The sequence below is a fragment of the Stigmatopora argus genome, chromosome 11 (assembly GCF_051989625.1).
Source record: "Stigmatopora argus isolate UIUO_Sarg chromosome 11, RoL_Sarg_1.0, whole genome shotgun sequence".
NCBI lineage: Eukaryota > Metazoa > Chordata > Actinopteri > Syngnathiformes > Syngnathidae > Stigmatopora > Stigmatopora argus.
The window spans coordinates 5,127,022-5,143,105 of NC_135397.1; the positions used below are offsets into that span (position 1 = coordinate 5,127,022).

Consider the following 16,084-nt stretch of genomic DNA (forward strand, 5'->3'; position numbering starts at 1 on the left):
CATAGAACATTGCAAACATGTAGATCTGCATGTTTTAAATAGATTACATTTGCAAATTTGTGCTTTTGTATTATTATTATTTTTAATTAAAAGCAAGTAGTCATGACATTATAGCTGTAAGGTGTATACAGTTAGTCTCAATGGTCATATTAACAGTGTATATGTCCTTTCTTTAAGGGTCCCAAAGGAGATGAAGGACTTTCAGTGAGTATTTTTTGTTTCTTTTTCATGTGTGTATGAAATATATGTTGGGAATTTGGTTATCAATTGATGTATTTCAATGCGCATATTGCCGATGCACTGCAAGTCCGTGTTCTCTAAAGCAGTGTTTTCCAAACTCTGTGCAAATTATAAGAAGTCATCAATTGGAATATTCCGGGAGAAAAATGTTAATATTACGAGATTAAAATCCAAATATGACAAACATTGAATCATAGATTGTACTGTTACAAGATACAAATTGTAACGTTTTGAGATTACAGTCACTTTATGTAACGTGACCTGGAAGTTGTTTGGTTTCAACTTTTGTCGACTTTATATTGTTAAGATAGGCACCATTGTTTCAAATTGGAACATTTTCAGCTGCTGGTGCGCCTTGAGAATTTTTTCAATGCAAAAAGAGTGCGGCACGTATAAAAAAAAGCTTGAGAAACATCGCTCTAAAGCCGCTGAATGCTGAAATTCCAACGCATGCACACACACAAACGACGTCTCCCCAAAATATGAAATAGTAGCAACACATTGCTTTTGCCAGCGGGAACCCATGAATCTTTTCACGCTCTTCAAATGTCCCCCCGCCTCCTTATATGACCCCCGCCTTCTTTCTACTGATGCCTGAAAACAATCCACACAGCCGCGGAAACAACTCGGCTCCTGCCATCACAGTGAATTCTTTATTCGCAAGGGGCCAATTGTAGATTTTATTGTTTTGTTGCACTGTGATTTTTCACCACGATGTTAATTTGACATTTTAATAAATTGTGTGAGCAGCACCAGTGCTGTGGTGGAATTGCCTCAATCCGTCTCACAGCTGATCCCCTGGCTCCCCCCCTGCTCCCCCTTAACAATGCTCCCTTACTCGTGACAATCTACATGTGTGACAATTACCTGCACAATCCATCTATGTCAGCGCCGGTTGCCCCTCTTTTCCACATAATGGAGTTTCTTCATGGCAGCTTGAACAAAATGAGCTCAATGGAGGCCATCTCTTGTTCCCGCCGCTGGAAATAGCTCGCTATTTTTAGGGCATAAACTAAGCCTGATTGGGATTTTTTAAAATGGGGGGGTGAGGGTGACTCGTTGGCCGTCTCATCTACGGCACATCAAGTGTGACAACTTATCCCGTAGATCATACGATAAAATGGGGCGAGGTCGAAGCATCGTTCCCTCGGGATCACCTTCGTATTGACGCGTGATGGCGTGTATTAATAACCGACCGAGCGTGCCGAGAGCACAGATCGAACCGTGTGACGCCTCGTGTCATGTAGAGTTCAATTTATTGTGAGATACGTCGTTTGGATCTCTCTTTGAAGCCCTAACACTTACTGACAGTCATAAAATAAGTATAGTTTCCAAGAGCTCATCATAAGCCAGTGCCACCAAAATAGTAATGGGGATGATGAAACGAGATTTTGTTTTCACAAACAATGTTTGGGTTTGTTGGTTTGTTTTCATCCCCTTACTTTCAGGAAGCTGATTGTGTCATTTGCTTTACTTCCAGGGAGAACCGGGGCTCATGGGATTACCTGGGCTTGAAGGTCTACCAGGTGCCAAGGTAAGCATCTCATAAAAATAGCACAATAAATTCCCACAGCTAAAGGTAGCATCAGTTCATTGTTGTGCGTTATTGGATGAGTAATAAATATGAGACACATAGTCAACATTCAAGGTTGGTCATTTGGATTTTTTCTATTGTGGTCAATAGTTTATTAATTAAATAAAGTTGCTTCCCTTTTCTGTGATTCTGCTCTTGGGTTTTTGACTTCTAGTCTTTCAGTTTGAATTTAAATATAAGATAGTATTCAACACTGAAGAAAAAAAACAATGTCTTTTATAGAGATTGTCTTTACCTTTCCAGTAAAATATTTGAATACAGAGTCATCTGACAAGATAAAAAATAATAATATCTACAAGAACTAGTTCAAGATGTGTCCAAACACTCGATTAACGTCTTTATCAATTAGTTTAGGAGTTACACTTAGTGCTCAAAAAGTTATTCATCATCAAGTTTTGCAAAATAAAAGAATAACATGGGATACAGCAAGCATAATGAATCATCTTCAGTGAGCTATCAAAAGTTGTTTATGCCAAAATATGATTTAAAAATGAATCAATAAATATATTCAACTCATTATGCATTGGATGCTGGTGTAGTGTTGAGGTGGGTTATTTTGCATACATTATCATACCATAAATAATGTTTAAAAAAATAGAGGCAGGCAAATGTTCATCAACTTCATTGAGAGGTTCTCTTCTCATCATAATATTTAACCCTGTAATCTAATTATCTTTGTGTTATTGGCCAGAAATCATGTTGCTTTCAAGTCAACTCCCAGTGTGAGCTGTTATAGTGTCAGAAGCATAAAAATGATGTACTGTTGTGGAAAAACACAACACTACCCTATGCACAACAGTATTCTATATTCACTGTGTGTCTGACATAACTGCAACATTTCCTTTAGGGGGATGTTGGCCTGCCTGGTTCACCTGGAATTCCTGGTCCTACTGTAAGTAGTTTCTTTTCACTCACTCACAATGACACCTAGAGATAGTTTAAATTCACAGATTTACCTCACATACTTGTTTTTACAAGTAAGTTATGGTGAAGAAGCCATGAATTGAATGCTGTAGCTCTCAAGTTAGCAGAATTGCTAAGAACATGTAGTGTATATATATTTTTTAAACTATATATTGTGCAGCTTGGATGTTCATGCAAACAAATATCTTGGTTTGATCATCTGTTGTTGTTGTTCCAAGGTTGTACAAGTCGACACAGGAAAATTATGCTAAAATAAAGTGGATTGTAAAAAGGTCTTACACAACCTTGTTCAAATTATGTGGAAAAAAAAGATAAGACCAAGATAATTCATTTCTAAACTTTTTATTTCTATCGCCTGTAAGACTCCTTCAGGGAAAAATAATGAAGTACTATTTTTTAATAGGGGGAATAGAAATCAATAACTGCTAAGAAAATGCCGGCATGGATGTGGTTTTGGTCCTTATATCATATTCAAACTCAACTCAAGTGGGAGTTGCCTGACAAATAAAATTCATTAAAAGTGCTCCTGATTGCTGACCAATGAATTTTAGCTGTTCTAGAAGTTTCTTTTCTGACATTTCTGTCTTCACGCTGCTCTTTTTGTATATTCACTGTTTTGAAAATGGTGGTTAAACCTACTTCTGGCTTATCTTTTGGAGTGAAAACTCTCTAAGGGACCATGTCTCGTGCTCTATGATGTCAGGAAAAGTCTGCTAGAAAAGCTGAGCTTTATTTGGGCCAAATCACGTTTCCTTTTTACCCCAACTTGGTTTCTTTATTCTAAATACTATTTAGAATAAATCTAAAATCTACATCCCCAGTTACAATATAACATATCACCATTGTTGACTTCTTGTTTGTTTGTTATGATTTTTAAAGAGTTACTGTCGGTCATATTAATGATAAGAAACAGTTTCTCATTTTTAATACAACAAAAGCCTGGCATTGGAAAAAGGGGTGTGTCCTCAACTTTTTTAGGGGATGACATTCGATGGGTTTGTGCTTGGTTCTATTATAAATGAGAGGCTGCAGAGTCCCTCCATATATGACAGCACTGAGGGTCTGTCAAACCCTGACGATTCCTTTCTTTTGCCTGTGATTGACAGGGGAAACCCGGCCCTCGGGGAGACCCTGGGATCCCAGGAGAGCCGGTGAGCGTCAGCCTCCGACTCTCTTTGAGCTGTCAATCTTCACATCATCCCTTTATCGCCGTCGCCTGACACGTTGACTCGTTTCTGTTCTTTGACAGGGAGAGAGGGGCCCGCTCGGAGAGACGGGGTTCCCGGGACCCGAGGGACCCCAAGGTGTGGCTGTGAGTATCCCCACGTATTCAACGAGCCTGCCCTCTTAATCACAGCGACATGCTCCCAAAGTACCACAGCGGGATGTTCACGCCGGCCAACTCTTTGTCATGCCTCTAAAGGTGTTTCATCATTAAGGGGAGGGGGCACGTACATGGTACGACAACAACAGCTATAAAATGTGCTTCCTATCACATTTGGTACTCAGACATTTGGTCGCCGGACTTTTGGTTGCCGGACGTTTGGTCGCCGGATGTTTGGTCGCCCGGAAGGTCATTGATAATTACCATTTAAATTGTTGCTCAAATTCCCTAAATACAAACTGCGAATTATTATTTAGTCATACTTAATGCCCTATTAATTATTAGGCTAAAGAAAAGCTCCAAATTTCCCGTACTTTTATTGTGTTTTATTGGAGAACTTGTTAAGACCCTGACTGACGTCCCTTCCTAAGGGGACAACTCATGTACATACAAACTCTTATACACTCACACGTCTGCTCAGTGAAACTGCTCAGGGCCATTGTTGGCTTTGATTGATGCGTAGACCGTGTTGTTTTACCTTGTTTTGTCGCCGGACTTTTGGTCGCCGGACGTTTGGGTCCGGGCGACCAAACGTCCGCGACCAAACGTCCGCGACCAAACGTCCGGCGACCAAACGTCCAGTCACGTCACATTTCGATGATCACATTCCTTGATGTCATTTCCATAAAAGATCCTTTCTGTAGTAACCCCCCCCCCCCCCCCACCTACACGTTTACAATGAAAGTGCACTTGCTAAATAATCAGGATGGTTTAGATATCCTATTAAATTAGAGATTAGCCGAGGTGCAGCGGTGCTGATCCAATCGAAGTAGCTGATACCAAATGTCTTTGTTTGTGTTGCGCTCCTTGAGCAGGGCAGACCTGGAAAAGATGGGACTCCCGGCTATAAGGTGAGTTGTGTGTGTGCGCGCCATTAAAATCCCCTTATGGAAAGTGCTTTACATGTGTGGAGCTGCAGGGAGATGGCGCAGCAGATTTTTATCCCAACCCTACTTCTTTGGAACCACCTGAGTGCATAAAATCCATTTGCATATATTGTTTGACGTTTTAATGATTAAGCCTGCTGAGGTAGGACTTTGTTAATTTTTCGTCTTTTCACTCTAATTACACAACTAATGCTGGCGGGCAATTCTTAAGCGTTTTACTCAAAGACAGAAACCATTATTGTGATAAGTCATCACTTTTATTAGACAGTTTCCTAAATAATCCTACCGAGACATTCGGCATTGGTTGCGCATTTTGCCTTTTGATTTACAATATTTTGTCAGCCAGCACACTAATGACTGCGCCAATAGTTTATTGTTTTTCCCCTGATTATTGGTTAATACTCCTCCTGGATAATCTCAGCCCTGGACTGCACTGGCTTGTTACATCTCACTACCCCGCATCAGGTTGGCTTTTCATAGAGGAACAGTGCCATCTAGCAGGGGGCTTCGCTCCTCCAGCTCAAATGCCTTCAATTTGTGCTTCAACGTAAATCTCTAGAAAGCAAGTCAATGGGCAAGACCATAGATTTAAAGCACCCAATCAGGCTGTGAGGAATATGTGTTGGTGGTTAAGACGATAGAAAGTAAATAGAGAGTCTTGCTCCACTGACAAACCGCATGCTAGCCGTCCTTAATCCGACTAGAAATGGAGACGAGGATGCTCCCGTGGGTGTCGCGGAGGGTGCTTACAGAAAGCAATGAGGGCTGACAGTGTGTGGTTAAAAGACACAAGATGTTGTTGAGACATGCAGTCCGAGTGTTCTGTTTGAGATTTTCACTCCCTGCTTCTGCATTCACGAGAAAGTAGAGATGGAGAAGAGCCGTGACATTGCAGAAGGTGAAAGACTGTAGGAAGGTAGACAAACAATACACCTGGGCTGGGTAATAAGCAATTAGTTCCCACTCATCTGGCAACAGACCGCATCTTCTCTTTCACTCAAAGCTTGCTTCATGTTTTTTTTAATGACCTGTTAATTTCTGTAATGCACTTCATAAGGAATCACACTTCCTTAGTATGTGTGTAACACACGTTAGACTTGTACACAGTTGTAAATCTATATTTAATGTGTTTATTTTTATTTTCTGATTTAAAGGGAACCGCAGGGAGACTGGGGGACAGAGGATCCAAAGGGGAACGTGTAAGTACTTTGCTACAACTGCATATTGGAAGGTGCATCCGGCAAAGAGGCTCTGCGATGCTCGGCTTTGTAAGACAGACACATTTATCCTCTCTGTACGTGCCTTTTCTCTGGGTAGTCGTGCATCCTGGCACATTTCAAAACATTCCCCACCACAGATAGTTTGTTATACTATTCAGGTAAACAAGTGAAAATCCATTACCATTATAGTTTGACTTACATATAGTATGCACACTAACTATTAACTATTTAATTGGATTTACAAGGCACACTATTTTCTCCCACTCGATTTGTTTTGCCTTGCTTTATTGGATTATTTAATTCATTTGGCTGTTTTTTTTTTATTCTGTATAGTTTGTATACCACTTTGGGCAGCATTGTTTTAAATTGCCTGTAATTATAGTTTTGGGATATATATTATGAAAGAGCAACAGTCGCAAACAAAATTATTTATTCAGACAATTAAATACACAGAAATATTCTCCTCCAACTCCTTTGAAATCACTTGAAAAGCATTGCATAATAAAACCACATCTTAAATAGAGTGCCGTCAGTTCAGTTTGGGCTCGACTTACACAAAATTGATGCTTACTGGAAAAAAATCTTGCAAAATTGATGCTTACTGGAAAAAAATCTTGCAAATTGATGCTTACTGGAAAAAAATCTTGCAAAATTGATGCTTACTGGAAAAATTCCTGCGACTGGATAACACCTTTTTAACAGGCAAAAAACTGGAATAGCAATAGATCTAATTTTTCTATATGTTTTAAGCAATAGCCATGGATAACCCCATCAGCTGTTTGTTTGGATTTCAACAATGCAGGGGGATCCAGGAATTCCTGGAGAGAGAGGTGTCCAGGGAGAAAGAGGACGCCTGGGAGAAAGTGGCTTGATTGGCCCCAGTGGACCCCCAGGGAAAAAGGGAGATACCGGCCCTCCGGGACGGTTGGTAAGTCATTCAGTTCTACTCTCGAGTAATCACCACTTTTAAATATGTTGACTACGCCCTCACAAAGTATGCACCGTGTACTGTGTTGTTAAAAGGTCTGCATGACAGGTAAATGTATTATTATATTTATCCACCTGGCTTCAGCACTTACATTGTAAAACATAACCTCCCAGTTTAAATGAGTTGGACATTGTTTTTTACAGGCTAAGGGTTAAGAAATGCATGCACTGAGTACACAATAAGCAAACTGCGATATTGTAAAGTATAACAAATCTTGGTCCACAGGGAGACCAAACCCTCATGGAAGAGATCAAAATGTTCATCCGGAGTGAAATATTAAGAATCTTTGAAGGTAAAAAAAAATACTCTAAATCTATCATCTCTCTCTAAACAAAAGTATATTTCTCTTTTTCATGGTTTCATTGTGTGTGTCTTGTCTTGTAGAAAAGTTGTCAACCCCAGCCATGATTCAGAAGCTGCCAGTGGGCATTTTAGCCTCGCAAGTCCAAGGACCTCCAGGACTACCTGGCCAGGACGGTTTGCCAGGCTCACCAGGAGAGCCTGGTTCTCCTGGTCCTCAAGGTATGAACACAATTGGCCAAGGTGAACAGGACCCTATTTCATGACCTCAATCATACATAAGGTTGCTTAACATTGACTGCGTGAGCTACAGAATGGAACATGGCTAATATTGCGCAAATTCGCTTTGTGTTATCTATTTAGTTTTATAACACATTTAACATGTGTGGCAAACGGTGTGCATCAAATGGGGGAAAAAACACGGTTTTACAAATAACTTGGCTAAATAATAAAACACTAAATTTTACTGCAGTTTATATTGAGGCTGGAAAAACATTGAAAAAGTTCTGCTTCTCACTGTCATGGAGTAAAAAGCTTTTGACACTTTTCTTAACAATTTTCATGCAAGAGTCATTGCTGAAGCTCATAACATCGGAGTGGTGGAGGCGGAGCAGAAATTTCCCGATGCACACCAAGTGTTCTTGGATCACATTAGATTAGCAAAAGTAGAGTCGCTTGCTTTAGAAAGGTAAAATTACTTGCTTATTTTATTAAATAAGGAAGGAAAAAGGCTATTGTCCACTTGGGTGATTGTAGTTAGATCCCATCTAAATTTTCTTGGGATTCATGGGTGTTTTTCTCTTTAGAATGAGGGGCGGGCAGCCGAGGAAAAAAGGCCAAGAGGTTGTGGCGCAAGTCGGCTTTCTGAAGACTCATGAAGAATTGACTGTCAATAAGAGTTTTTTTTTTCAATCGTAGCGTACAGGAAAGCCGCCTCAATTTTGGTACCTCGATCAAGGGTGGAAGAAAAATAATAAGTGGGAAGAGTGGATTAATTGTTTGCGATCCCAGTTCCGCTGCCCAAACTTTATTCTTCCAACTGTGTTGTCTCTGAGTTTAGCATCTACCTCACAACATCACGACATGTTTACACCGCTATAATATAAAATGCTGCTTCTCCCGTTCATTAATAATCCAGCTAATGTAGGAGACTAAAAACACACTATAAATATGTGTGCTGTGTTGATGCCGCTCCTGGATTTTTGGTTGCTTGTTCTTGTTTTTTTTTCTGTCCTGTGCATGGGAAAGTTTTATAGGGTGGTCTTAATGCAGCCTTGGAATAAATATTTACCGAGAATAAAAAGGAACATTATCTCCCTTGATGAATCTAGAATTCTATAACTTCCTAATTTTTGCTTTGTTGACTCCACTCATCTGTGGAGAGAGTTTGAGGGTAATATTTCCTCATTATTTCTCGTCATCCTCTGTTGGAGACGGCGATCCTCTGGAACATCCAATTTGCCTTTTCCTCTCTGCCAAAATGAATTGTTTACGGAGAAAAATAAGCCTTCTGTTAAATCTAGAGTCCTTTTTCTCTTTTTTTTTCTTTGGTTCTATTTCTAATAGAATGTTTTCCTTATGATTGCATGCGTAATGCCATCCATTTACTTTTATCTTCTTTTACAATTTTCATTTTCATTTTCTTTCAGGCTTCTTTTTTTATTATGCTCAGCAAACATCAAAACCATCCCTTTGTGTAATTACATATTTTAATGCAATGGGACCTCCAAAGTTGAGCATTATGTGTTTTGGTTAATGCTGGCTGAATTTTTTTATTATCTATCAACCCATATCTCTCACTACCATTATTTTCCTATCCTTTTTTATTTCAATATACATCTATATTTTTTAAAATATACACCACCATAAGCCTGTAAGAGGAACATCTGAAAGAGGAATAACTTTTGTAAAGTCTGCTCATTCCTAAAACTAAGTATCAAAAGACGTCAACCACTGTCAAATGAACTTTTTACTCTAGCACGTTTGATGTTCAACTTTGGAGAGTCCATTTTAATTCTCCATTTTGTGCTTTTAACATCATTTTGTATTTGCGTTTTTTTTATGTCCGACAATACTGACGGAATCTGTTTCGCGATTATATTTTGTACACTATCGCAATGTTACTGTTCTAATCCAACATTTTTTATTCCTAAATTGTGCTCAAGGAAAGATTGTTTCTCTTCTACGGTGGAGAATAAATGTTCATCCTGCGTCTTGATCCAATCAATCAAAGCGTATCCCTTCGTTTTTGTTTCCAACATATTTTGTCAATCAGTGCCAGTAAAAGCCATTTATATTTCCGGGTAAAATTGCCACCAAGAAGCATCGCTCAGTGTCTTTTTACTTAAGGTTCTGAGAATTCTCCCCCCCACCAGAGTGTCACCTCCCACTGAATGAAATCCCCCAGGCAGGGTGATTGCTAAAAAGAAGTCTCATTATTGCAACAAAGCGCCCCCTCCCAAAGCCCTCTTCTCTCATACACGCTCACTTTCCGAGCAATCGCAAGGCCTTTTTCGGAGATTTTCTGTGACACGTATGCGTTGAAGCGTTTCTCCTTTGGGCCAGGCAGCGCAATGTTTGATGCTCCTGTCAGTGCACACAAGATGCACACCATGCTACAGCTAGTCCTGACTCCATTACTTCAAAGGCCTCTGAGGGGGAATATTCACTCATTCTAGCGTGCTTTTTGCTTGAGTGTGTGTGTTTGTGTAAAAAGCACGAATGTCTTTGCGTTGAGTTATAGGGAAACGGTGGGATGATCTTCCATTTCTTCAACTTCCAAGGGCTAATTTAAATTAGGGATTTTCACAATTTTTTGCGTCCCATCTGATTTTTTTAAAGATTTGATTGTGTGTGTGTATGTTTTGTTTATGCCGATGTGACGCCTCTATTTTCAAACCAGTGAAAATGTCGCTAGTAACTTGCGACAAGTACTGCTTTGCGTATTAAAGTCATATAAAAAGCTCTCTTTACAAACAGTACTTCAGATGATTAGTTTATAAAGAGGAGTAGTAAGAGTGGTTTGATTTACAGCTGTCAAAATGCACGATAAAACGCACACAACTACCGATATTGTGACAAAATACGATACTTTTCATGAAAGATTAAATTAATCTTACTAATTATGCATATTCAACATGTCATGGATTTTTATAATAATATAACAGAATTCAATTTTGGACCATAGTTGAGATAGAGGATGGCAAACTATCAGCGCCAAGGTTGCTCTTAATGACAGCACTTCTAATTGCAGTTGCTAATTAAAACCCTGAATGCCGTGTCTCTGGATTGTGTTGCAGAAGTTTACTACTTAAAAACATAGATAGAGGCACGTCAACCTCCAAAGTTGTTCTTTCAACACGCTGACTTCAGCGTTTAACCAGCAAAGTACACGCGCACTGTCCCCCAAGGCGGATGGGGTTAGTATTACATCAAGTTCATGTTTTCGTCCAAGTTTTCATTGTTTTCTTTCCAACTTAAATTCCAGTACGAGCATGTTTCAGAGTGAGCCTGCGCTTGACGAGCAAACTACTCGTTTGTATCATTGACTGCGACTCCGAGAGCGTTTAGTTGAACTGTCTTGACCCAGTAATTGCATCTAAATTTATTTTGTCCCTTGGCCCAAGTGTGTTTGTGGAGTGAATCCGCCTTTGATCCTTTTCCAATCTGATCAGCCTCTGCTCTGTTGTGGAATCTTGAAAGCGATGCGCCTGTGTCGGTGTCATCAGTTAACACGCAGATGGCTCCTTTGATGATTTCCACACTTTGACGGCATGTCGCTACGTCTTTTATTATTCAAGGTATGGGACCGGCGGTGGGAAGAGAGTAACCTGTATGTATGTCAACTTGCAAAGCTGCTTCACCCCAAATAATCACAGAGCTGCTGTTTGACATTGCCGTCACTCGGGGTGTTATTTATAGCATCCGGGAGCTAATGCGTAGAATTCCCTGGATGAATATGAAGGTGTGAGAAGTGTATCGCCACCTTGAATCTCCTTGGATAAGACCTTGTTGTGGCATTTTTGCTAACATTACTAACGCCGTGTGTTCTTCATGCACACATGACACCGCACAGTCAGCGCTTCTGTTATTTGTACACTGAGACTTTTTTATTTTTTTTCTACAGGGTACAGGGGGCAGAAAGGAGAAAGAGGTCAGGTTGGTCTCGGCCTACAGGGGGATCCAGGACCCACGGGACCACCAGGTAAGACCAGCAAACAAAGCTTACAGCTCTTTGTGTATGTACACTATGACAATGTTTTTCAGCCTTTATTGTGCGAAGGTATGCAGGATACAAGAAATTGCTCATCTGAATTTACTGACTAATTTGATAACTCGGTTTGAATTTGGGGCATATTTACTTGAATTTGGGAAGTAACCATCATTTTAAGGTCAGATCAAGTCCCTGAATCTTTCCTACTAGTTTTTGTGTCGGATTTCCCAACGCAAGGTCCATAAACTATAATGCAAAAAAATTGGAATTAACACATGGAAATGTTAACTAAAATCTCCTATATTTTAAAAATATCCCCCCAAAAAATAGCTTTCTTTAATCCAGAATTTTTTTCCCCAAAAATGTCTTTTCATTTTAAAAAAATGTATAAATGACCCAAAATCTGGACAAAAATAGGGCTGTCACATACTTTTCTCACAATATTTCATTGCCACCGACGTCATTAAACGTCCAGAAAATGCCCCCCACCCAATGCTTTGCCTAACATAGTATGTGGGGTACGAATTCTGCGGCATCCCTTAACTTCAGAGTATTGGCTATCTTTTAATCAATTGCTTTCAGATTTGCCCTTAAGCTTAAGTGTGTTGATTCCGCCTCACCACTTTCATCAACACTGAGCTGTTGTCAGCATCAACCTTTGATGAATCCCTCTCACGTTGCACACACGCTCCATTCGGTGCAGTGCATTAGCTGCGGAACACTTTGGAGCTGTTTCCATTAACGTTAGAATGAGCTGCAATATTGACAATTATTAGTCTTTTCCTTAAGCATTCAAGTATCTATTTCAGTAGACCTGTGCCGGTGCTGACCAGCATGTTGCCGCTCCAAATGCCCGTAAATCCTTCCGACCGATACTGTAAAACCCCATAAAAAAACCATCACTTCAAAACCCGAACTGAGATATAGCGAGGAAACCAAGTGGAAGCAACGAAAGCTTGGGAATGAGGGCCATCTGGAAAAGATGGATGGCCAGGTCCCCCCATTTACTCCTGACTGACTAGCAGTTCTGTTCAAAAGTAATAAAAAAAACAAGTTTAATGTTTCTCCAAAACAAAACTCTTCAATATCGCGCGACCGGGTGTCAGCGTGTCCCCCCGCTTCCGCCAAGTCAGAAATAATATCCCACAGGTGATATGGAGCTGTGGCAAGTGAGCAAGGCCACTTTGATTTCCAGCCTTTGACGGCTGAGTTATTACTGATTTTAACGTCGTTCATCTCCTCCCCCGAGGTGCACATTTTATGTGCAGGGACAAAGAAAGCTCATCTATTTCCTTCGTTAGAAAAGAGAACGTTTTTTTCTTCTTCACAGTAACAGGTCATCAAACAGGGGTTTGACAGAGCCTATCCCAGGCGACTTTAGGCGAAAGGCAGACTATCCTAGACTGGTCGCCAGTCAGAGAGACACATGCCAATCTTCTTGTCAGTTGTCACCAAATTAATCAAAAACACGTCTATTAACAAAGACAGGAGATGACGACAATGAAAAGAAGACAAGCGATGATCGACCTGTCTTCTTCTGTTGATACTAAAGGCAATATTCATTCATTTTGTCAACCGCTTATCCTCACAAAGCTCGCGAGGGTATAGGAGCCTAACCCAGCGGGGGACACACTGAATTGTCCAACCAATCCCAAGGCACAAGGAGCGACCTTGGAGCAAATCCTCGGACGGGGAATTGTGAGACCCACATGCTAACCACTCGTCCACTGGTCCGCCTCACAATAAGCAATAAATAATTACCGTATTTTGATGTTTAATATACCCTGGTATATTAAACGGCAACTCAGCTTTTTTGGCAAGATTTGTATGGTGTTCATGGGGGCATAATTATAGATACTTAAGTTTATTAAAATTCCAAGTCAGACTTTATTCAGCAGTAAGTAGTTTTAATCTGAGCAGTAAGTAGTTTTACTCTGCAAAACGTTGATGCACCCCGTCACGGCATAATGAGTGCGTAGTGGATCATACCTTCCCGTTTGTGCGCCATTTAATATACCCCTGCCGTTTAATGTACCTGGGTATATTAAATGGGGGGTATATTAAACAGCAAAATACGGTAAATACATTTTAGTCACTTTAGGTCCCGATTAGCCCCCCACCTCAAGTACAATATCGATATTCTGGGTTGAAATGAGTTGCTCTAGCTTACAGTGTCTGCCCAGTTCATGCAAACAATTGCGCGAATAGAGGGATAACAAGAGCAGAGCTGTAGACGGTTTTGTGTGACCTGTTAGGCAGGAGATGGATTGTGGTGGGTGGTTGTGGGGAGGGGGGTATGATGAAAAGCCTATGATGTCTGCGTGCGTGTATGTTTTTTTTTTTATCCTGCGTGTGCAGTAAGGCGTGTGTTATTTTGCAAGAACTCTCCATGAATTGATGTTAGCGAGCTGCTTAGATGGATGCCATAATTGAAGGCTTACATTGAGCCGTGCTCTGTAACTGATACGGAAGCAACAAACAGACTGGACATGCTGTACTGTTTGTAATACAAAGAGCTCTTTAGATTGTATTTCCAAGTTGTTGCTTGGTAACATACTATCTGCTATGGTGACGTTTTCCTATTAGAATGTGGAAATGTTTCTCCACTCACAACTGGAAGTAAAGACAAATGGATGCCAGTTTAAGAACAGATTGAATACGTTTGAAAGGACATGTGCTGACCACTTGATCCAATTAAAATCTTTGCATTTTTTTTTCCGCCTTTGTCAAGGCCTTCCCGGCGCAACTTCTCAGGGTCCTACCGGCTCTCCCGGACCCCGTGGACCGGCTGGGACGTGCGACCCAAGCGACTGTCAACCGTTTGAGCCTAGCGCGGCGTTCGGCCATCCTGCCCCGAGCTCGCTAGTACAGCCAGACGCTGTCCGTAAACGGAAAAGGGGAACAGTGTGATCTGATCTGGGTCTCTCCAGTCAACGTTTGGATGCAGTAGGGGTCTCTTTGTGACATTGCTCTTGGGCTTTGTTATTTTGAAAGTTGTACTTTTGGATTAGGTCTCGGTTTTCACCCGCTCTTCTTCCCTGCCGTGATGTCATGCATTCCTCCTCAACTATCGTTGTTTCCCCAACGACTTTTCGTAGAATAACGTGATCTTAAATATCTGTTTGCCCCCTTCATTGGCACGCCTTTGCACCCTTCTGGTTTTATTCAGATAAGCCGACTTGCTAGCAGAAGGGTACATGGCGTGCGCAAAATACGACCCAGAATGAGATTATGACAATGTTTGTTTCATTTGTGCCTGCGAGAGAATTCAGGGCGCTTCTGTCGATTTCGCATGGTGGTCTTCAGGTTAAGCCGGAACCCTTTGGAACTAACTTCTTATCAAGCTAGCGCAGGGCTCGGGGGTGACCTAAAACATTTAAATAATTGTGTAATAATAGATGTGTGTTTGAAGGGAGAAGGAGCAAAACCTCACAAATGGAAATATCTTGAGGGAAATAAAATAAAATAAAAAAGAATCTAGCGCCTTATGTATAACCAAAGTGCATCCACTGTGTCTGATATAGAATTATTTATTTTTGTGCCGAGATCTTAAAGAATGTATTAAAAGGACTCTTTTATTTCTGGAACGTGGATTAACCCGTTTCTTGTGAGTTTTGGCGTAGCTTAGGTTTATCATAAAGTGATTTTCATCACGCATGATACTCATTAAAAAAAGGAGAAATATGTCTTCCCATTTATTGGTGAAACATCAGTCTTTAATTAGCTTTGCCATGGCAACTGGCTGTACCAAAAAAAAAAGAGAAAACACATTGAGGGCAGATTTATACTCATGAAAATCTGCTGTACTTAAAACGTTTCCATTTTTCATGTGGTTGATTTAATTTCAGCTTTATGGGGGAGTTTTAGGGCCATAAAGACTAGAAATAGTAACTAAAACAAACAAATAAAACTGTCTTGTTACAAGTTTTGGAAGTTGTGATACTGGTAATTAGAATGAACTATTTCTTGAAGCTATTTCTTATTACTATCAAAAATATCGCTGTAGAAAAAATAAATATTGTTACAATTTAGTCATCATAGTATTCTTGCTTTTGTTTTGTGAAATAGTTTTCCTGCTAACTTTACCACTTCATGGCAAGGAAAATCAAAACTTGATTCCGCCATTTTTTTGTTGACCTTTTGCACAATGACTTTATTATTTATGTACTAATATTGAATGAACCCTTGACGTAAACAGCATTGCTGTTGCAATTCTATTTCTTTCTTTATTGTCTCTAGCTCTCCTTCATATGTTTTAATCTTACGCTGTCAAAATGTGTAAATACTCTCAGTTGTGTACTACAATGATAAGTGATGAGTCTTTAGCGTCGGAA

General features: G+C 40.2%; 1 protein-coding gene across 1 annotated transcript in view; it reads left to right on the top strand.

Moving 5' to 3' along the window:
• LOC144084822 (uncharacterized) overlaps positions 1-15,205 on the top strand; it is an 81,156-nt gene extending 65,951 nt beyond the window's left edge. The window contains exons 40-51 of the mRNA XM_077613594.1: positions 178-204; positions 1,721-1,774; positions 2,682-2,726; positions 3,865-3,909; positions 4,008-4,070; positions 4,958-4,993; positions 6,184-6,228; positions 7,052-7,177; positions 7,463-7,529; positions 7,622-7,759; positions 11,664-11,741; positions 14,482-15,205. Coding sequence (XP_077469720.1) covers positions 178-204; positions 1,721-1,774; positions 2,682-2,726; positions 3,865-3,909; positions 4,008-4,070; positions 4,958-4,993; positions 6,184-6,228; positions 7,052-7,177; positions 7,463-7,529; positions 7,622-7,759; positions 11,664-11,741; positions 14,482-14,660 — 903 coding nt within the window. The 3' untranslated portion in view covers positions 14,661-15,205. The remainder of the gene's footprint in view (positions 1-177; positions 205-1,720; positions 1,775-2,681; positions 2,727-3,864; positions 3,910-4,007; positions 4,071-4,957; positions 4,994-6,183; positions 6,229-7,051; positions 7,178-7,462; positions 7,530-7,621; positions 7,760-11,663; positions 11,742-14,481) is intronic.
• The last annotated feature ends 879 nt before the right edge of the window (positions 15,206-16,084 follow it).